Consider the following 22,930-nt stretch of genomic DNA (forward strand, 5'->3'; position numbering starts at 1 on the left):
ATTTTCTGGTATTTTCTGGTATTTTGGGGTATTTTGGGGTAGTTTCTGGTATTTTGGGGTATACTTTAGGGTAGTTTCTGGTATTTTCTGGTATTTTCTGGTATTTTCTGGTACTTTGGGGTGATTAGTAGGACCCCTGTAAACCCCTTGTAATGAACGTACCAACCCCCGGCTTTATTCTGCATGCCCCCAACGTGCAGGCAGGGGCTGTGCGGCGCTGAGCAGCTGGCCACACCAAACCCACCGCACATCTTTTTGGGGGGCAGCGCAGAACGGGTCACGAGCACCACTTTGTGGTATATTCTTAAATCAATACATTAGATTAATCATAGTACAATGAGGTTGTTATCTGGAAGGAGGAAAAGATCATAAGTGATAGAATTTGGTCTCCTCATCTGACTTCCAATATAGCCAACAAGGAATAAACGTGCAGTCCAGACCACAGAGTTCGAATTCAAACTCATGTATTTATTGCCGAGAGGCCAAAAGGTGAAAATGCATCAGTTACATAAAGGGGTTATTCATCATTTTTCATAAGACATGATTGTACAAAAGGATTGATGAGGTTTACATAATCATATAGCCCATTCACGGTGGCTCTTCACATCAAGACATGTTTGCACATAAAAGTAGTCATGTTTATCAATGGAATAGACTATCTTACTCTTTGCCACCACATGATTAAACCTGGTCTAAGATAGGCATTTTACTCTAGTTATCACAAACAGTGATTATTCCATATACAGTTTACTCACGTAGCGGCAAATAGCAGTACAGTCTGTGGCAGCGGTGGAGACCAGCAAACCCCCTGGGGTGGGTGGGTGCGTCTGGCTGGCCTCCTGAATTAACACTGTGTTCTGTCTTAAATACTCTGATTTCCCACCAATCCTAGCAGTCTAGTAATACGTTTTGGTCCAATCCGGTGGTCTTCTGGGAGGGCGGTCCGCCCCTCCCCCTGGTTTCCTCGTCGGTGTTCCTCCAGCATCAGAGGGGGGGCCATGGCCCCCGTCGGCTGTGGCTTCTTGATGAGCACAGAGGCTTAACTCTAAAACCTTTTCTATATTTGTATGGTTAATGTAATAAGTTACATATATATTCAGCATTTACCCAATGTGGAGTTGTCCATATTTTAATACCAGATTTCCTATATAAAGTATACTGAATTAATAGTTCCTTGGTTTTAGATTCTAGCAAGCTTTACAACCTGAGTGAAATAACTTTATTACTTAACCAGTTTGACATTCCTAAATTGTATTCAAATCTTCTTTGCTCTAATACCTCAGATAGGTTACTATGATCTTGTTATTATTCCAATATTGTTTTTCATTCTAATCTAATATAATGTAATTATATTTTCCTTAGTCAGTTTGTGCTGGTCTCTGCTAGACCAGCTGTCTCTGATCTCTGTTAGTAGGGTGAGTGACCGTTCCATCTGTGGGGTGTGACTTTCGAGTTCCTTTGTTTCTAGCGGTTGACCGCATTTGCTTGAGTGGGGGTTGAGAATGGCTTATCTAAATACAGTTTCAACAACCGCTGGGGTTTCATCTGGGTTCAAAACAGTTCCTTAGAGCACCCCAGTGTATTGCATATGGTTTCTCTAATTATAGACATATGGATTATGAAATCCAGAGTCAATGTTACCACACATCCTTTACTTTATTCATAACAAAAATACTCTTGGACATCTTTTTTTTAACGTGTGCTATGTGCGATTTCCATGTTAATTTATCATCCATAATCACACCAAGAAAACTAAATTCATTAACTCTCTCTATATCAACTCCATCTATTGTCAGTACTATATTTTCATCTAGTTTTCGATTGCCAAAAATCATAAATTTAGTTTTTTTCAGATACAGTGATAGCTTATTTACATCAAACCATCTCTTTAGCTTTGTCATTTCATACACAATATATTCAGCTAGTTCCTTTAAATTATTTCCAGAGCAAGAAAAATTTTATCATCAGCAAACAAGACAAACTGTAATAGTTTTGAAACATCACAAATATCATTAATATATAAAAGAAAGAGTTTGCTGTTGTTATTTCTTCAATAATATTCATTAAGGCAGTCGCTGTTGATCTGTTTTGCCTAAAGCCATACTGGCTTTCGCTCAGCAGTTTGTTCTTTTCCACAAAACCATCTAACTTATGCGAAAACAGTTTTTCAAGCACTTTCGAGAACTGTGAGAGCAATGACACTGGTCTATAGTTAGTGAAGCTGTGCTTATCTCCTACTTTGTAAAGTGGGATCACTTTTGCTACCTTCATCCTGTCTGGAAAAATACCAGTCTGAAAAGAAAGATTACAAATATAACAGAGAGGTTTGATCATACAATCAATTGTCTTCTTCACTATAATAATATCTATCCCATCACTGTCAATGGATGACTTATTCTTTGACTTTGATACAATGGATATGATTTCTGCTTCACTGACATTTCCCAAAAACATAGACTGTAGTACTTTACTATCTCCTCTCCATCCTTCCTGTAATGGTTCATCGTGTTTTTGAATGGCATCTGCCAGATTTGGCCCCACATTTACAAAAAAAGAGTTGAATTCATTAACCACCTCATTCAAGTCTTACTATTACTAATGAAATGGCTAGGCATTTTTATGGACGCTGATTTATTTCCCATTACCTTATTTAGAATGTCCCATGTGCCCTTTATATTATTTTTGTTTTCGCCTAACAATCTATTGTAATAATCTTTCTTAGCCCGTCTCGTAATTAATACTAACTTATTCTTATACACTTTGTATTTAGTTTCAGCAGTCTTTTTTCTACATTTGATAAAATCTCTATAAAGTTTGTTTTTCTTTTTACATGCATTCTCTAACCCCCTCGTTATCCATGGTTTTCTATTGTCATTACTTTTTTGTTTATGTTGAACCATTGGGCAGTGCCTATCGTAAAGTGTCCGATAGATATTCAAAAAAGTATTGTAAGCAGCATTGACGTCTTCTACATAGACCCCCTTCCATTCTTCATTCAAAAGATCATTCCTGAACATGTTTACAGCATCATCCCTTCTTAACCTTTTATATCTGTACCCATTCTCCTCCTTTGTTCTCTTCAATTGACAATCAAAAGTAACAAAAACAGGTAAGTGGTCACTTATATCATTTATGACTAATCCACTTATGATGTTATCCTTAAAGCTATTAATAAAAATATTATCTATTAATGTAGCAGAGGTTTCTGTTATTCTACTTGGCTTGCTGATCAGTGGATATAACCCTCTTCCATACAATAATTCAAAAAAATAGTAGTTAAGGAACAAGACATGGACTTAGGAGAACTACATGTGGAAAGAGCTCTTGGAGTAGAGTGGTGTGTTACATCCGACACCTTCCAGTTCAGAGTCCAAGTAAAGCCCCATCCACTGACAAGACGAGGTGTGCTCTCTACCATAGCCTCCATATATGACCCCCTGGGGTTCGTGGCACCCTTCGTCCTCCTCGGGAAGCAAGTTCTCCAGCAGATGTGCAGACTGGGATGATGAACTACCAGAAGCCCTAAGACCTCAGTGGGAGTCATGGCTCAGAGACCTCCCCAACTTGTCCGAGACACACGTACAAAGATGCTACGTACCTTCAGATTTCGGCGACGTCAAAGGCTATGAACTTCACCACTTTGCAGATGCAAGCGTCACAGGATACGGCGAATGTTCCTACCTTCGAACAATCAGCGAGTCTGATGAAGTCCATTGCTGTCTAGTAATGGGAAAGGCAAGAGTTACTCCAAAGAAAGTTACAACAATACCAAGACTCGAACTCGCTGCAGCAGTTGTTGCCGTTCGAACCAGCGACATGCTCCGGAATGAACTCGAAATCCAAGATCTAAAAGAGTCCTTCTGGACGGATTCCCAAGTTGTTCTTGGCTACATAAACAATGATGCTAGAAGATTTCAAACCTTCGTAGCCAACCGCATCGAAAGAATTAAGTCAAGTACAAAACCTGAACAGTGGTTATATGTTGCTTCTGAAGACAACCCCTGCGGATCACGCCTCTCGAGGTTTGACTGCAGATCAACTTAAGTCCTCAAACTGGTTCACCGGACCAAAGTTTCTTTGGCAAAAGGGTCCACTCCTCAGAGAATGCAAGAAGGAAGAGGTCAACGAAGATGACCCGGAACTTCGCAAGGCTCTCGTGTGTAACACTGAGACAAGAGAAGAGAGATCTTTACTAGACAACCTGAAGAAGTTCTCTGACTGGACAAGAGCTGTAAAGGCAGTGGCAAGGTTAAAATGAATGGCCAAAGAACATAAAGGTCTGAAAGAACGCACCAACGAAAATACAAGTATCGAAGAAAGAAAAGAAGCTGAGCTTGCTATCATTAAGCTTGCTCAAGAAGAGGTCTTCCTGGCTGAGATAAAAAGGACTCAAGCAAAAGCAGGAACTTGTCAAGACCAAAGAATGTAAGCTACAAAGGCTAAGCCCCTTCCTGGATGGAAAACGGGATCCTCAGGGTGGGAGGGCGTCTAGGTAAAGCAGAGCTACACCCACACATAAAATATCCGGCGATACTTCCACAGAAAGGCCACATCTCATCCCTACTCATCAAACACCACCACGAAAAGATCCAACACCAAGGGCGTGGAATGACCACAAACGCACTCAGAGCTAATGGATGGTGGATTATGGGATGCAGCAGCGCTGTCTCGTCGCACCTCTACAGATGTGTCAAGTGCCGAATGTATAGACGACCCCACAAAGAACAGAGAATGGGCGACCTACCTCAAGATCGGATGGAAGCAACTCCACCTTTCACCTATACCGGGATAGATTGCTTCGGCCCAATCTGCGTTAAAGAAGGAAGAAAAGATCTAAAAAGATATGGACTTATACTCACCTGTCTATGCTCAAGATCCGTTCACATAGAAGTGATTGACGATATGACTACAGATTCATTCATCAATGCACTCAGATCATTCATTGCGATCAGAGGAAACGTTCGCCAACTCAGATGCGATCAAGGAACCAATTTTGTTGGCGCGAGAAGAGAATTTACAGAACTTATGAAGGGAATGAATGAAGAAAGACTGAAGGCTCTGGGATGTGAGTTTCTCATGAATCCTCCAGCGGCAAGCCACATGGGCGGTGTATGGGAGAGGCAAATAAGAACGATAAGAAGCATATTGACTACCATTGACCAGTCCTCACAAAGGCTTGACAGCACGTCTCTCCGGACGTACCTGTACGAGGTCGTGTCCATAATCAATAGCAGGCCGCTCTCCGCTGAGTTTCTGAACGACCCATCCGGACCTGACCCTTTAACCCCGAATCACATTCTAACGATGAAATCTACGATCATTCTGCCCCCACCTGGACAATTCATCAAACAAGATTTGTACCTACAAAAGAGGTGGCGCTGAGTTCAGTATTTGGCCAACGAGTTTTGGACAAGATGGAGGAAGGAATATCTTCTCAACCTACAACAGAGACCGAAGTGGTGTAAAACCAGAAGGAACTCTAAAGTCAACGACATCGTCCTTCTCCAAGATGAATTGACACCACGCAACGAATGGCGACTAGCAAGAGTCACTGAAGTCTACCCAGGACAAGATGGTAGAGTCAGAAAGTTGAAGCTGCTAGTAAGCCACACCACATACGATAGCAAAGGGAAAGCCACAACCAGTACAGTGTATTTAGAGAGACCAATACACAAGATCATTACATTGATAGAAGCAGATTAGAGCACTAGTGAGTTATTCAACATTAAGCTGTTTTGGCACTTACCCATTTTCTGCTTGCCTTTACTCTGAAATAGGAGTTTTTGTTTTGTCTTACACTGAAAAGAGATACTTACCTGGTTGAATCCAATTGATCTTAGAGACATATCCTTTGAAGTATCCACAATAAGAAATTCCACATTCTATAAGTATGTGCAATAAGACATTCCACATTTATTAGTATGTGTAATTGGTGGGAGTGTAACTGCAGCTATGGTTAACAGTTGGTTAAGATAGTTATTTACATTTACAATTTATATGCTTATTGTTGTATATTAGTAATAATACACTCAATTGCATTTCACTGTATTTCTTATTTGTTTATATAAGATATATATTAGTGGCGCACTATTTTTCTATTTGTTTGCGCAATTACTTCATCTCACAAGACTTGGCACACCTGGTATCCGGTGACGTGTTTCCGCCCTCTCTCTTGAGTTGCAACCATGAACTTGGATGGATTATTGACTTACCTGTCGATCCTAATAAGCAAAGGACAATCCATAACGCATCGATGTTCTCTTATACTGGCACGCAGCCAATAAGATTTTACGGTTTGGATGAGGTTTGGATGGAGAATGAACAAGCTTCATTAAAATCAGTTCAAAAAATCTACTTGTGTTTTGCGTCGTGCCCGGAGGATGTCACACAGGCGTTGTTGTGCTTTGCTGATGAGGTGGTCAGCATAAGTATTCCATATGTACTTTTTGGACTACTTGCAATGTATATTTTGGTACTTCTTACGTGCTATCATGTACTAATTAAAGCAGATGTTTAGCAGGATAGTCATTAAAGCTGCAATAATTACTTTCACTTGTTATTTTTCTCCCAATGATTACCAAAGTGATCATTGTAAATATATCAGATGCAAACATAACACAGCCTTGTTGTGAAATTTGCTGAAAGAAATAATTGTTTTTGTGCATGGAGTACTAGATTTCAATTACAATACATACAACTTTCTCTTGGTCTTTCCCAAACATATGAGTGAATCATGTCATAAACTATAAAAAAAAGAAAATATATATATATATATATATCTGCGGAGAAAAGCATTATACACATTAATATGATCAAATAATAATTCAAAAATAACTTATGGAACCTTTAAAAGGCAGATGATAGTACTATGATTACTTCTGTTAAGGTGCCAGACCAGAGACCCAGATGCAGAAAACAGCAGAACACAAGAGTGCAGAGAAAAAATAAACACAGAATGAGCGAAGCACCAAAAACACAGAAAACTGACAAAAAGTTAGATGGATAATTTCTCTAAGAGAGGCCTGAACGTCTACCAATTAGCTGAGTTAACGATCTGACGCAGAGTGACTGAAGAACCGGGGTAGATGTACTGCAGGGCTGATGAGTAGATGGCAGGCAGGTGTGGTTGCTAGTAAAAAGAAAAGAAAGAGGGAAATCAGGCAGTCATTAATAATTTGGTGAAGAGGTGAGATTTGAGTTGAGATTTGAATGAGTCCAGGGATGTAGCATTGCGGATGTTTGGATGGAGAGAAGGCTCTGGGGCCGACAGTGCGCAGGTTGGTGGTGGGGATGGAGAGGAGACCGGAGTCAGAGGACTGCAGCCTCCGGGGTGGGATGTAGGGATGGAGGAGGTCAGCTAGGTACCGGGGGTCAAGGGAGTGAAGGGATTTGTAGGTGATGAAGAGGATCTTAAAATGTACGAGGGTGGGGGTGATGTGGTGCCAGGGCTTGGTGCGGGTGAGAACCCTAGCTGATTTCTGGACATTCTGCAGCCTGTTCAGGGCATTGCTGCAGGGTAGCCCTGCAAGAATTGAGTTTGTGTAGTCCAGACGGGATGTGACGAAGGAGTGTATATGAGTGTCTCTGCTACGGAGTCAGGGAGAGATGGCCGGAGTCTGGATATGTTCCTGAGGTGGAAAAAAGCAGATTTGGTTATTGTTTTGATGTGAGAATGAAAAGAGAGGGTGGAGTCCAGTATGACACCCAGGTTGTGGACTTCTGGGGAAGGGTGGATTGAGCAGCCATCCACTTCTAGGAGGAGATCTCCACTCAGAATCTTCAGTGAACCTTGTGCATATTCACCTCACACATGAATGCGATGCTGGAGACTTTGGAGAGACTCCCTGGGCAATCTGCGCATGCAGGGTGTAGGTGCGGAAAAGTGACTATAGCTCGGCCGAGAAAGTGCAGATCGACTTGGGGTTCAGGAGACTCAGGTGTATAAAAAGGTCTATTGGATCATGTCTCCAGCATGCATCCCCACAGCCATAGCTACAACCACTTACGTCAAGGCTGTAATCAACATTCATTAATTTTATCATAATTATCAGTAAATTGTTATTGCACTTTACGTTACCTTGCACTCTGGTTATATGCCCATTTATTTTCGTTGTACTGTACTTGTGCTGTATGGCGATGACAATACATTTGAATCTAATCTAATTAGATCAATTGTCCACTCACTCCAGACCAGATGGTGGCGGTGTACCAAGGTACCCATGTACATGGCAAAATACTTCCCAAAGGTCAGTGAATACCACGATCACAACACCAGAGGGAGCTCCACAAATCATGTTAAACCCAGATTCGGCTCAAATAAGGGACTAAACACGTTTCGCAATTATGCCACATCAATGTGGAACGCCCTACCCAAAGCTGTAAAGGAATGTGGATCACTACCCACTTTCAAAACCTCTCTCAAGAGACACCTACGGGAGACTGCAATTCAACACTGGCCCCTGTAAATATCCTAACCCAACCCCCTCCAATGTACAGTCATTTACCTAGTATGGTTTTGTCAATAGTCCAATGTACAATTTTGTTTGTTTGTACAGAGTCTCCCCCCCCCCCTCAATGTACAGTTTTGCTTGTTTATACAGTGTGCCCCCCCCCCCCCCCAACCACCTCCAATGTAAATTACCCAGTATGGTTGTCAATATCCCAGTGTACCCAACCCCCCCCCACCCAACCTCCTCCAATGTACAGTTTCTACGTCAAATGTATATACTCCCTTTTCTTGACTCCTTCTGTATCACAAACAGTACTGTATTTGCAAATCTGGTATGTCATAAATGTATAGATGTAGCAGTACTGACTATCTGTATGTCATGTATGTCATATATGTCCTGATGAATTGAAAATGGGGGACCCTGATGTAAACAAGACGAAAGTCTTTCTCTGGTCTGCATCCTCTTAACAATTGTGTGTATTGAGCTGTACTGTATTGTACCCATTCTGCAATCTGTTAATAAAGTTTTCAATCAATCAATCAAGTATTAACTTACATCCGTTTTTGTCAACCACGATGAAAACGTAAAAGATCTGCTGTAAGTAGGCCACAGTATTATGCAGTACCTAAAACAATCAGTGTGAGGCAGCAATACGCCGACGGGCGTCTAGACTCAGACTGTCGGAAAGCCAAAAGAAGAAGAAGAAGAAGACATCGCCATAGAAAAGTTGTTAGCATTAACGTTAGCGATAATTTTGTGCTACAGATGTGCAGTTTCTGATTTAACGTTAGTAACTAACTATGTCGAATATGCAGGTATAGAACTTTGAGATAATAGCAAACCGCCTGGTTTATATATGCCACATTTCTTTCTTACTGCCTACAACGTTAGCTCTGCTAGCCTGCCTAGCTAACGTTAGCTTTGGTTGCCTGACAACGGATGGTGAGACCCAAACAAGCCAACTTCTTCGCTAATGGCTATATGGTTATTAGCTACGCGAAGTGGCAAATCATTCATCATAAAGCTCCAAGATTACGTTAACTGTTAGCTAGTGGGGCAACTTGTACATATAACTGTTCATAATGGCAGACGACAACCGACGAGGAGAGGATGATGAGCAGCGGGGTCCTGGAACACATCAGATGTTCATCGTTATGGAGGAACTGCTGTTGAAGTTGAGTGCTTTGTGTTATGAAGAGGAGGTCCTCTCAAAGCACAACATGAAGGCTCTGTCCAGGTGAGCAAATAATTATTTCAATCGTCCAGGAAAGTTCAATCACTATTTGTAAACACGAGCTACTCTCTCCCTAAGCCAGGAACTAAAATCAAACGTATATAATATAGTTTTGATTGATTAATTGATTGAAAACTTTATTAACAGATTGCAGAATGGGTACAGTACAGCTCAATACAATTGTTAAGGGGATGCAGACCAGAGAAAGACTTTTGTCTTGTTTACATCAGGGTCCCCCATTTTCAATTCATCATAACATATATGACACACACGACATACAGATAAGACAGTACTACAGTAGTATATAGACTAATGTCTGGAGCTGCTCCTGGTTGCTCTTCTTCTTCTTCTTCTTCTTCTTCTTCTTCTTCGTCTTCTTCTTCTTCTTCTTCTTCTTCTTCTTCTTTTGATTTTTATTGGCGGTTGGCACAACCTTTTTGGTGCATTACCGCCACCTTCTCTAGCTTGATGTGGTCTTAACGTTGAATTACCGCCATCCTCTGGAACCCTTTACCTCCTACAATGTCCATTCTGCGTTCACCATCATGGAGTGCAGCTAATGCTGCTTCCTCCTGACTGAGTCCCCCTCCGTGAGACACGCTTCGCCTCCTGTGGCCTGACTCTGGACTTCTTGATCACTCACAACCCCCATCTCTAACTCTCTAACTACTTCCTCCCATGTCAACCCCTTCATTCCCATGTGCTGTACTGCCACTTTAACTATTAACTTGATCCTTTCCATTTTACTGCTAACCATCACTGTTGCATTTACTACTCCTGCCACAAAGGCCACTACACTCAACGTCTCCCCCCACACCCTCTCTTTCTCCTCCTGTACTACCTCTACTGACAAATGCCCTTTTCTAAAACCCTGTTCCCTATCTTGCTTTTCCTGATCCTCCTGTACTACCCTTACTGCCAAATGCCCTTCTCTAAACCCCTGTTCCTTATCTTGCTCTCCCTGTCCTACCTTCCTAGCTGCCTCTGCATATGATATCCTATCTTCCCTTCTCACCTGCTGGACCTCTACCTCTCGTCTCATCACCTCACAACCCCAATACGCTACACTATGCTTCCCACCACAACTACAACACCTCGGCTCCACTCCCTGGTCACATTTCCCATATTCATGCTCCCCACTACATCTTGCACATCTCTGCTCCTTCCTACATGACTTGGCTATATGTCCGAACTTTTGGCACTTGTAACACCTCAACGGTTTCGGCACAAACTCCCTAACCCTATATACCATATACCCTATAACTATCTCTTTTGGACTAACCTCACCTTAAAACTGAATTACTATCGTCTCTGTCTCCTTCTTCTCTGCTCCTCTTGTCATCCTTTCCGCACTCTTAACTTTCCCATTACGTTTGTCACTCTTCAAATCTCCTACCAGCTGCTCTTCACTAACCTTGATTGGAATTCCAGTAATCACCCCCTTGCAACCACCATCCCTTTTCTCCCCTACTCTCACTACTCTATAGATATTAACTTTGCCAATGCTCCTCATTTCCCCTGCCTTCTCTACCTGCTCTAAACTTACACCTCACACCCTATAAACAAGTTCCCATCCCCCAACATCCTTGCGTACCTTACCTCTCCTATCTGCGCTCTTATGTATTCTAACAGTTGTCTCTGCTCTATTTTCCTAACTCCCTCTTCTCCCTCAAATCGCACCACTATATTCAACCCTTCTGTAAAATCCTTTCCTCTACCCTCATCCTCTGACTCACTCAAGCTATCTCCCCTCTCTTTCTTCCTCTTACTCCCCTTCCCCTCACTTTCCCTACTCTCGTTCTCCACCTTTTTCCACCCTTCTCCCCCACGCTCCTCCCCACTACCCTCCATACTGTCCCCACCCGTCTCCTCTCCTTTGTCCTGGCTATTCTCAACCCTATCGCTGTCGTTCTCGCTTAAATCCTGGCAATTGACCGCCCTGGCTCCCGACGTTGCACCCCGAGGGGACACTGGGCTCGCACCCGGCGACTTGCGTCCCGCCTGAGGCACGCCCTCACTCCACTTGCTCCCGTCATGATCCTCCCAAAACCCTGGACAGCCTTCCACAGGCCGGGGCCAACCACAAGCTCCTGGTTGCTCTCTCAGAATCTTTGTTTTTATACCCAAATAACTTGAGAACTAATAGGACTGTCTGAATAGCACTGCACAGACTCTGGGGCGGTGTATTACTACTCCTACTTGCATACTATAATATACCATGTATACTTACTATTATTATTATCATCATCATTATTATTATTATTATTGATAGCATACTGCCATTCTATGTTATATTGCCTGTACCTCCATATATTGCCTGTACCTCCACCTGCATGCTGCTATGACACCTGCATTTCCCCAAGGGGATTAAAAAAGGAACACTTGACTTGACAAGTGAGATTTATTCTATAGTACTGTCCTCAGTTCTTGCTGATCGAGCTGGGTCTGAGCTCCGCCCTGAGCGCCTGGGTACTGGACTTTCTGAGTGAAAGACCCCAGGCGGTCAGGGTGGGGGGTCAGACCTCCAACACCATCACCCTGAGCATCGGGTCCCCCCAGGGCTGTGTTCTGAGCCCCCTGCTGTACTCACTCTACACACACGATTGTGTGGCCAAGTTCAGCTCCAACTCCATAGTGAAGTTTGCAGACGACACGGTGGTGGTGGGGCTGATCTCGGACAACGACGAGAAGGCCTACCGGGAGGAGGTTGAGGTACTGGAACGCTGGTGCCAGGACAACAGCCTGCTCCTGAACATTCGTAAAACCAAGGAGCTGATCGTGGATTATAGGAGAGGACAGCAGGAGACACACACACCACTGATGATAAATGGGGCTACCGTGGACAGGGTGAGCAGCTTTAAGTACCTGGGGTCCACATCTCAGAGGACCTGACATGGTCAACACACATAGACACAGTCGTAAAAAAGGCGAAGCAGCGCCTCTACCACCTGAGACAGTTAAGGAAGTTCAGAGTATCGGGGAAGATACTCCAGTCCTTCTACTCCGGAGCTGTAGAGAGCATCTTGACTGGAAACATCACTGCCTGGTATGGGAACAGCACGGCACAGGACAAGAAGGCCCTACAGAGAGTGGTGCGCTCAGCCGAGCGTACCACGGGTATTGCACTACCTCCCCTGCAGGTTCTATACAACAAGAGGTGCAAATCCAGAGCCTGCAGAATAATGAAAGACCCCCACCACCCCAATAACAGCCTGTTCCAGCTGCTGAGGTCAGGCAGACGCCTGCGAACCCCAGCTACTAGGACAGAGAGGCTTCGGCTCAGCTTCTTCCCCCAGGCCATCAGAGCCTTGAACAATGAACACTAAGTGCCACAGAACACTGAACTTTTCACACACAAGCACACATGAGCACACACACGACACGCACGCTGTGCACGCTCACACACTAGCAGCCACTTTAACATGAGCAGGCACACACTCACTTTAAAAATAGTATAACAACAGTAACAGTGTATTGCACTACCAAAGGACCTAGCATGTCCTATATGCTCTGTAAATAACTATGTACAGATACCGAGATGTCCCACCATGTTACCTGTACCTGTTTATTGCACAATGTTGTTTTTTTATTGGATTCTATTATATGTTGTACCACTGTATTGCACATCGTTGCGGGCAAGACCACGCGCATTTCATTGTATACTTGTATGCCGTGACAAATAAAACTCTTGACTTGACTCTTGACTTGACTTGACTTGACTTGACTTGACACTTGACTTGACTTGCTCTGTCATCTCTATTGTCTATGGAGCAGCTTCAGACTTTATCACAAATTCGAATTTTGATACTCTAGTTTTTGGATGTGAGAGAGAGTTGTTCATGTTCACTAATATTTATTTGACTGGCTTAGACCATAGGAATAACATGTATGAATCAGGCCATCAGAGCAATGAACACTGATCTCTCCACACACAAGCACACATGAACACATACACACACACAACACAACATTCTGCACTAGCTCACACACAAACGCACCATAGGTCACTTTAAACACACAAGAAAAGGACACTTTAAAGGAAGGGAAAAGGACACTTTAAGAAAATAACTTGTTGTGATTGTTGCATAGTATAGTAGTTAGTAACAGCAAGTATAGCATAGGGACATAGAAGTAAAACTGCACATTGTATAGGAGTGTACTATAGGATCCAGTGCCTCTAAGTGATTTATTAATACGTGTCTATTCATGTCTATTCTAGTTATCTTATTATTATTACTACTATTACTATTGTTTTATTGCACAATCGTAGCAGGCATGGCCAACCGCATTTCACTGTATGCCCTGGTATGTATGTGATGAATAAACTCTTGACTTGACTTGATAATAATAAAATATTACATTTATATAGCGCTTTTTTTATAACTAAAAATTACTTTACACTTAGGGGCGGTGGTAGTGAAACAGTCAACAAACATAACACACACGGATGGATGGGTGGATGAATGGATTGATGGATGGATGGATGGATGGATGGTGCTAAGAGAAGGCATTGAAGAAAAGATGGTTCTTGAGGCGGGATTGGAAAACTGATGTCTTGGGGGAGGGAGTTTCAGTTATTTTTTATTTCGGGTTTTGGACACAACAATGGTCATTCCATAAATCGCCAACGTTTTACCAGCTTGTCCGAGGCAAGCGACAGTTGTGATTGGAGGATCAAGAAAAGAGGGCAGGGTTTGAGATGGGCTTGTCGGGCCCTACCCCTGAAGACTTATGTTTCATATTTTTTATTTTTACATTTACATACATAGTACATACATAGTACTTACATATAGTACACATTACAGTACATACATATAGTACACATTACAGTACACACTACAGTACAGTATACCTGCAGTATATAATAGTATATACAATAGTATATAATAGTGTATACAACACATATATAATGCGATATGAGATGTATAGTACCGGTACATGATATATACAACATTAGTGGTGCACGATATATTGGCCGTAGATATAATAATAATAAGCTCTTCCTCCCCTCTGTACCTATCGAAAATAGATTTTTTTTTAGTCTAGATTTGAATTGATTTATGTTTTCACAATATTTTAGTTCATCCTCTAGCGGCGCCCATTCCACAGGGTGGCTCCGTCTTAGTCTATGCACATTATTTTCAGGGTTGTTTTCATCACAGGTTTTTTGAAGTTCAATGGTCCTCTGAGGTTGTAAAATATGTGATTGTAGAAACAGTGTGTGTGGGGGGAGGGAGGGAGGGAGGGAGGGTGTTCCAGAGCCTGGGAGCTGCCCTTTGTTACAATTACCACCAATACTTTTGTTTTGTGTAACCTTTTTTTTTTTTGCTCCAACACAGGCATTATTTTGTTTCCAGTCCTTACACAACTTCCAACCCAGGCGAGCAGTTCTTCATGTTCACCTGCATTGCATCCTGGCTTATAAATGCAGCAGGGAGACCATTCGTACAACCTGAGGAGCATGATGACCCCAACGCCACAGTGTCCAATATACTCTCAGAGCTGAGAGCTCTTGTAAGCATGGCTCGATTTACCACCCGCAACTCCCACTATATATTGTTTGAAGGTGCAGTACAGAGAGCAGTAGGGTTTTAAAGGACCATACTAGTCTTTTTGACACATGGGTTCCAAGTCCTTTTTGGCTTGATATAAAAATCAAAGCTCCCTTATTTTTATTTTGTTTTACCGTTACTGAAAAATGTTACTTTCAGTTATTTTCTGTTGATTCACCACTGATCTGTTTTGCCATTGTGATATAATGCAGTATCTGAGGAAGAATTCCTCTTCTTCCTTTTTAGACACTATTAAATGCACTTCAGATGTTGGCATGACATTTTAGTCGGATGTGGTGACTTTCATGGATTTATGTGATGTTTAAGGCACATTTTATTTTTTAGATACAATGGAAGCCTATGGCAGTGGTGAATCAGCAGAAAATTACTTAAAAATGGTAAAAGATTATGAAAAAAGAAGGATGCCTTTTGATTTTTGTATCAAGACAAGAATGACTTGGAACCCACATGTGAAAAAGACTGGTATGGTCCTTTTAAATCAATAATAATAGTATCTTCTCTTTGTAACCCGTTCAAACATAAACAAACACATACCTCAGTCCCAGGGTCTGGACTTCACCTTTGGTGGTTTTCAGTTGCTTTGTGTTTGTTAAATTAGCATAAATCATGTAGTAGGTGCCAACATCTGATTTATGGACATGATGTAGACATGATGTTTAATCTAACTCTAGTTTGCGTCAATAGGGTGTAAAAGTGGACTTCCCTCCTTCAAAATTGAAAGCCGGCTCTGGAGAGTATGTTTGCTATGTGTTGGATCGCCTTGCAGAGGAAGCTGTGAAGAAAAAGGGATGTGTCTTAAAAAGGTATATTGAGAATGTTGCAAAATCGACACAATTTGGATTTTACTTTTACATTTGGTGGTATGAAATGCTTGCCAGCAGTGAAACCGATGCATAGCCATTAGCTGACTTACTGAATCCTGTGCTCGGAGTTCTGGCCGGGTTCCGAGCGAACCAGGAAGATTCAGACAGGCATCTTACGGGGTCTTGAAACAGGAACGCTTTAATCCACACCACAACATGCCATTAACCATCCACAACAGAAAACGCGCCTTTCCAATGCATGATTTTTCTCTCATGATGTTTATATTAAGATACCACTTAATGTAAAAATAAAATAAAAAGCTATTCTTCTAACTAACCTGTAATGGCAATTTTTCATTTCCAATGTCCTGTTTTCTCTTGCCCGTTACTTCACAGGTATGGTAGGGAGTGATCTTACGCAGTAGACACAGCAATGATTGATGTCCAGTCGTGATTCCAGGTTTAGGGGTGTTTATTGCTGAAGTTGCAGTTGTACATTCAATTTATTGCCAGTGTGGGTTCTGTAGGAATTATATGGTATTCTATATTTATTTGGTATTTCTTGGCTTCTGGTTGCTGAGCTGCTGAGCTTCTGTTACTGAGCTACTGGTAAGAACGGTGTGCTCCTCACTACCTGTGTCCTAGTTGATTACTGCACCCTAAAACTGTGACCCTAAATACCTAACCAGTGCTGTCAAATCTAAAACCCGCCACCAGGTGTCCAATAATAATATTACAAATAATAATATAATATGCCACCATCATAATGGCTCCTACATAACCCTTTAACACATATCTGCATGTCACTAGCCTCTATTTTGGTATTTGAAGAGCAGGCTGATGTCGATAGATGTACCATATTTACTTTGATAGATGTACTATATTTACTTGGATAGATGTATCATATTTACTGTGATAGAAGTACCATATTTACTGTGATAGATGCACCATACTTACTGTGATATATTTACTTTAATATGTTGCTGTCATGTCCTTTTCATTCATCAGGCCAAACTACCCAAAAGAGGAAACGGAGGAAGAGTCTGTGATAGAGGATGACGCAGAACTTACACTCAGTAAGGTGGAAGAGGAGATGACAGTAGGTGTCCTCATTCTGTCCAATGTATTTATTTAATAAAATAATTCAACATTTATGATTATTCCTAAACATTATGTCTCACAGCAGTAAATTAAATGGTCACAAATACATTAGAATGCCTTCTTCTTTTGTCTTTAAAAAAATATATATATATATTTTACTAACAGGAGGAACCGGATGATGAAGAGGAGAATGTCCTTGACCTTGAAGCCCTGAAATCAAGGACAAATCAGAGTGTGAGTTCCTTCACAAGGATCTGTTTAATTCTGCCTCTATTTAATCTTGCATTTCAAGCAACAGCCAAGAAAGCCTTTTTGTTCAAAGCTCCTTCTGATTGGAATAACCTACCTACCTAACTGTATTGTACTGTAACTCACTGTTACTCTTTTTTACTCTGTATTGTATATTGTATAACACTTTTTGCTTACGTACTTTTGACTTTATATTTTATACTTTTTATCTAGCACACTCCCAGGAGCTCATAACAGAAAAAAGCATTTCATAGGAAAGTATTCTGTATTTTTTTATGACAACTAATAAAGAAACTTGAAAACTTGCAAATACTCCATTTTAATTTATTTAGAAATGCTCTGTCTTCTTATTATGAGAGTACATGTACATGTTTATAATTAATGACTAACGATTAACTAATGAATAACTTTGTATTTTTTCTATTTAACAGTTAACCTTTATAATCACTATTCACTCTAATCACTATATTCACTCTAAATATACTGCATACTATCATTACTTTTATGACATTCATGACTGATCTTTCCGAATTAATGATCCATTCCTTCCTATCCTTGCTTGACTTATGTTTTGTTGTTTGGTTTGTCCTTTGTATTTTGTCATCTCGTCTGTTGGTTTACTTGTTTTGTATATTTGTTATTGCTTGGTTGATTTTGTTGTTGTAGATTATGTTTCGTTGTCTAATGTTTTATTTTCTTCTTTGGGGGGGGGGGGGCGGGGGGCGATGTGCATACATTGTATTGTGTCTAGGAGCCCCTCGAAAACAAGATTCTACATCTCAAGGGGTTACTCCTAATAAAGAATTTCAATAATTTCACTCGTCACGTGTTGGTATCTGACATGAGAGGGCTGTGGAAATGAACGGAGAACAATACCTCATTCCTGTCGCCTCTCCTCCTGCTCGTCCTCCTTCTCCTCCACCCCTCATCTGCTCACAGGAAGCCAAATGGACCTCAAAGCCGGACGACATTCTAGAATCACACGTCGACGTGGCAGAGTGGAACCTGGAGGTGGAGAGGGTCCTCCCGCAACTAAAGGTCACCATCAAAACAGACAACAAGGTAACAGCCTATACTGCTCTCCAAATGTGCTCTCTATATCTGTAGCAAAGTGTTGAGACTTTCTTTAAAATCAGAGTAATGTTAAATGCCCCAGTAGGTAAGTATAGTTCATTCAAACTTTTATTTATTCTCGAAAAGGACAATTGAGGTCACCCTCATTTTCTTTTTATTATCTTTTTTCCTCCTTTTTTTCCCGATTTTCTCCCATCCCAATGTTAGTCGTTATGCCAATTCCCAATCCCCTTCCTGGTCGTTGCGCACTCTACCTCCTACCGTCGGTCCGGGAGGGCGGAGACTATCACATGCTTCCTCCGACACATGTGTAGCCAGCCCACCGCTTCTTTTCACCCGGCAGCGCGGACTCTCACTGGGAGAGTGTAACGTGTGGAAGGTCACACTACCTCTCCTAGATTCTTCCCTTGCTGTGCAGGCGCCCCGACCGAACTGTAGGAGTCGCTGTTTACAACGACCAGGACCCACCCTCGCCGGGTTTCCCACCCGCTAACACCGCCAATTGTGTTAGTATGGGCGGTCGGCCAACCTGGAAGCACCACAGCTGGATTCGATCCCACTGTCTCTGTGGTGGTAGACAGACGCTTAGTCCGCTGCACTACCCGGCCTAGGTCACCCTCATTTTCAATGTCATACAGACATTTCAATGCATAAATGTTTTTATAATATAATAAATAATAAATAATAACAACTATATATAGCACCCTTCACACATGGACCGCAGCCCAAAGTGCCCCACAGCAAATAGCACAAAATTAACATGGGCATAAAATCAGCATACAGTCAACAGAATAAAAACAATGTATAAAATGCAGACATAAGAATAGGTATAAAAGGCGGCTAAGTGGCGCAGTGGGCAAGGCACTCGCCACTAACGCAGGAGATGCTGGGTTCGAGCCCAGCTCTCGGCGTTGCTTCCGGCTTGGCTGGTCGTTCATACTAATACAATTGGCAGTATTAGGGGGTGGGGAAGCCGGTGGGTGGGGATCGGACGTTGTGGACAGCGACTCCTACAGGTCGGTTGGTGCGCCTGTACAGCAGAATCAGGAAGTATCGGGGGCAGCGTGAGCCTCCCACGCGTTACTCCTCGCCACTGAGAGATCGCGCTGTACAGGTGAAAAGATGCGACGGCTGCCTCCTCGTGTACCGGAGGGGACACGTGATGCAAGGCTTCGTCCTCACTGCAGCCGACCAGTGGGAGGCATGGTCTAACAACGTTCGAGACAGGGGAGGGAAGAATTGGATAATACGAAATTGGGATGGGAGAAAAATAGAAATGGGGAGAAAAAAGTACATAAAAAAAAGAATAGGTATAAAAGCCAATAAAAGTAGTGCAACGTAGAACGTGCCGACATAAGAATAGGCATAAAATATAAGTACAGTTAAAGTGATGATGTGTAACCTTTCGTATTAACTAAGTTCTGGAGCATGTAGAGAACAAATCCAGACCACCGGTGTTTCAACACACCACTCACCCTTGCTGCGACCAGCTCGGTCAGCCTTCTGCTACAGCCTCTAATGGTCTGGTGTGACCAGCTTGGTCAGCCTTCTCGCGATACCAGATGTATGCCTAGAACGAATGAGACATGATTGTTTCTTCACGCTCAAAACGCGGGGTATTTTCTGCAACAATGGGAAGCAAATATGCAGCCAACTAGACCACCAAGAATTCACTCTGCAGAAAGTCTGCATGTAAAAAAAGAAAGCATATAGGTAAGACGGACCAAAGAAGCTCATGGGAAATGTTTTGAAAACACTTGAGACAGTACCGCTCTCGACCAGCAGGTGCCACAATTACACATAATCGGCAGGGAGCTGCACCATGGTCAAATGCATACAAAATATGTCCTTTATACTGTACTGAAATACTCAGTCTTGTGGTACGTATCTGAGAATATATGCCATTAAAACAATGTCACAATATAAGCTTTTCTCACACAATCATGCACCTTGTTTGACGTTCTGCATTATTTTCATCCACCATATTTCAGTAGGGATGATAATCACGATTATTGTGAATGATATTGAAATCACGATTATTATACATGATTACTCATTGATTTGAGAACATGATGACAATTGAATTTGTTTAACCTTTGTTCTTGACCAAAGGCTGCCTTTCTGTCATCTTCTACAAGTTACCAAAGACGTTTCAAAATAACTGGAGAAAACGCATCGTGGCTCCCTGACACTACTGTTTGGGCTTGGGGGGAAGGGCGGAGCACACTGCTGTGAAGGAAGGGTCTCAATTCTCTTGTGTTCATGATTGTGGGAAGCTCAATTAATCGCCCAGCCCTATGTTTCAGTGCTTTTGCCTCTTGTGTGAGTGTGATTGACAAGAACTGTGGTGACCAGGCCTTCCCCACTGATTGGTTGGAAGGAAGCCTGAGCCATGCAGTACATTCCAGAAGGTGGCTGCTGAGATGCTCACATTCAGATGACAAAATAGCGATCCCTATTGCAATCCTTATCTTTATTTTTTCCTCTACATCATTTAATTGAGCTGTAATTAACACAACACAAGGATACAGTGTCCTCTGATGACATCACAGGAGGATATATTCAAACGCATTAATTCTCAATAACTGTCAAACTAAATGAATGTGTGCAAAATAGTTTAGAGTCTTGGGATATGTGTGAGATTATGTGCAAAATAAATCAGTTTTTCGGTGAAGTGTCCCTTTTGAGGAAGAAAGTCTCCCTGCAATTGAGGCTGACTTGTCAAAACTGACCCAGAGCAGTGTTTGAATTCGTACTAACAACACTAGCAAAAAAGTATTTGACATGAGCAACAACATTGTGACATTAAAGGAACACGGCAACATTGTGTGAAATTAGCTCACTGTCTTCTCCAGAGTCAAGAAGATAGATACCAATTTCCTCTCTGCGTTCAGTAGAAAGCTATCCGGCTACAAGCTAGCCTAGCTTAGCACAAATGAATGGAAGTGGATATGGATCAGCTAGTCTACAGTAGCACTTCAGGAGAGGTGTTTCTGGCCAACGGCTAGGCTAGTTGGTCTGTATCTGCTTCCATTATTTTGTGCTAAGCTAGGCTAGCTTGCAGCCGGCTAGCTTTCTACTGAAAGCACAGAGAGGAAATTGGTATCTATCTTCTTGTCTGACTCTGGAGAAGATGGTAAGAGCATTTCCCATGAGGTTGGCGTGTTCCTTTTAATAGAAAACCTAGGATATTGTGGATGGAGCTAAAGTTGTTGAAGATCCATACTGCTATTGTCTATATATAAATAATAACGTATAACCTTGAGGTATTTTTTTAGAGAGATCGCTGTAGCAGTGAGCAAAATACAAGTGTATTTGTGTTATTTCTCTATTTGTAGGACTGGAGGATCCATGTAGACCAAATGCATCAACACAGAGATGGGATCAAGTCATCACTGAAGGAGACCAAGGTAGGTAATTATTTTGGTTCACTTCATCAACCTGCTGTAGACTATCAATGTGATTGCCACTGTATGAACAGGGCTTCCTTGACAATCTGTAGACTATCATCCTTATGTGTTTGTCACTGTGTGGACAGGGCTTCCTTGACAAGCTGCAAGAGGAGATCAGTAAGACCCTGGAGAAGGTGGGCAGCCGAGAGAAATACATCAACAACCAGCTGGAACACCTCATTCAGGAACACCGCAACGCCCAGTCCAAACTCAACCAGGTAAAAACACGTCGCATGTCCCGTCACATTACCATGCAATCCATATCATACAGTATATCACGTCACGTCATATCAAACAAGGCTGAAATTAACAGTCATTATACAGTTTAGTTAAATCTTTTTCTTTTCTGGAAATCTCATAGTACTGGCATCAAATCTTCATTAACCTCTTATCCATCAGGCAAAAAATGGGTCTAGTTTTGCATAACATGCCTGACTATTGCATACCCAAAGTAATTTGCTATTTATTCTTGAACCACTTATAGCATGAGTCTGGTCTCTTTTGAAAGGAAACATTCTGAACTTTCTTCAGTCTGAGTGCTAATGTAATAGAGTTACAGAGGTTTGAACACACTGAAATAAAAGTTTTGTTTACTCACATATTTGTTTACTTGTTGCCAGATGCCTGTTTTTGAGTTCCAGCTGAGAGGTAGTTGCTGGAAAACATAATGGTTCCATATCCTGAAGTCTTATCTAGTACAGGTCCAAAGTTGATAACAATCAACAAAATTTGTGTTTTACACATGCTTTTGTAATGTGTGTACCCGCAATAATTTGGCATGATTATCCAAAATGGCCATCCGTTTTCATTCAGACGCACGAGTCAAAACAAAGAACTTGTTGGTCTTCTTCTGCCTCTTTGTCATTGCAATCAGCCCTCTCGTGGGATACCATTGGCTACAAAGGCGGTCAATAATTGTCACCATCCGAGGTGACTGGTCCATTTAGGACCAGGCCAAACCGGACGTGGTCACTTGTCAAATGAAATGTTGTTT

The 22,930-nt window shown here is 41.9% G+C and overlaps 1 protein-coding gene across 1 annotated transcript in view; it reads left to right on the top strand.

Annotated features, from left to right (window-relative positions):
* The first annotated feature begins 9,154 nt into the window (after positions 1-9,154).
* ift57 (intraflagellar transport 57 homolog (Chlamydomonas)) overlaps positions 9,155-22,930 on the top strand; it is a 30,792-nt gene continuing 17,016 nt past the window's right edge. The window contains exons 1-8 of the mRNA XM_084327544.1: positions 9,155-9,687; positions 15,024-15,198; positions 15,942-16,060; positions 17,069-17,159; positions 17,327-17,395; positions 18,350-18,472; positions 21,823-21,894; positions 22,023-22,154. Of these exons, the coding sequence (XP_084183670.1) occupies positions 9,533-9,687; positions 15,024-15,198; positions 15,942-16,060; positions 17,069-17,159; positions 17,327-17,395; positions 18,350-18,472; positions 21,823-21,894; positions 22,023-22,154 (936 nt within the window). The 5' untranslated portion in view covers positions 9,155-9,532. The remainder of the gene's footprint in view (positions 9,688-15,023; positions 15,199-15,941; positions 16,061-17,068; positions 17,160-17,326; positions 17,396-18,349; positions 18,473-21,822; positions 21,895-22,022; positions 22,155-22,930) is intronic.

Source organism: Notolepis coatsorum (assembly GCF_963971535.1).
Source record: "Notolepis coatsorum genome assembly, chromosome: 13".
Classification (NCBI taxonomy): Eukaryota; Metazoa; Chordata; class Actinopteri; order Aulopiformes; family Paralepididae; genus Notolepis; species Notolepis coatsorum.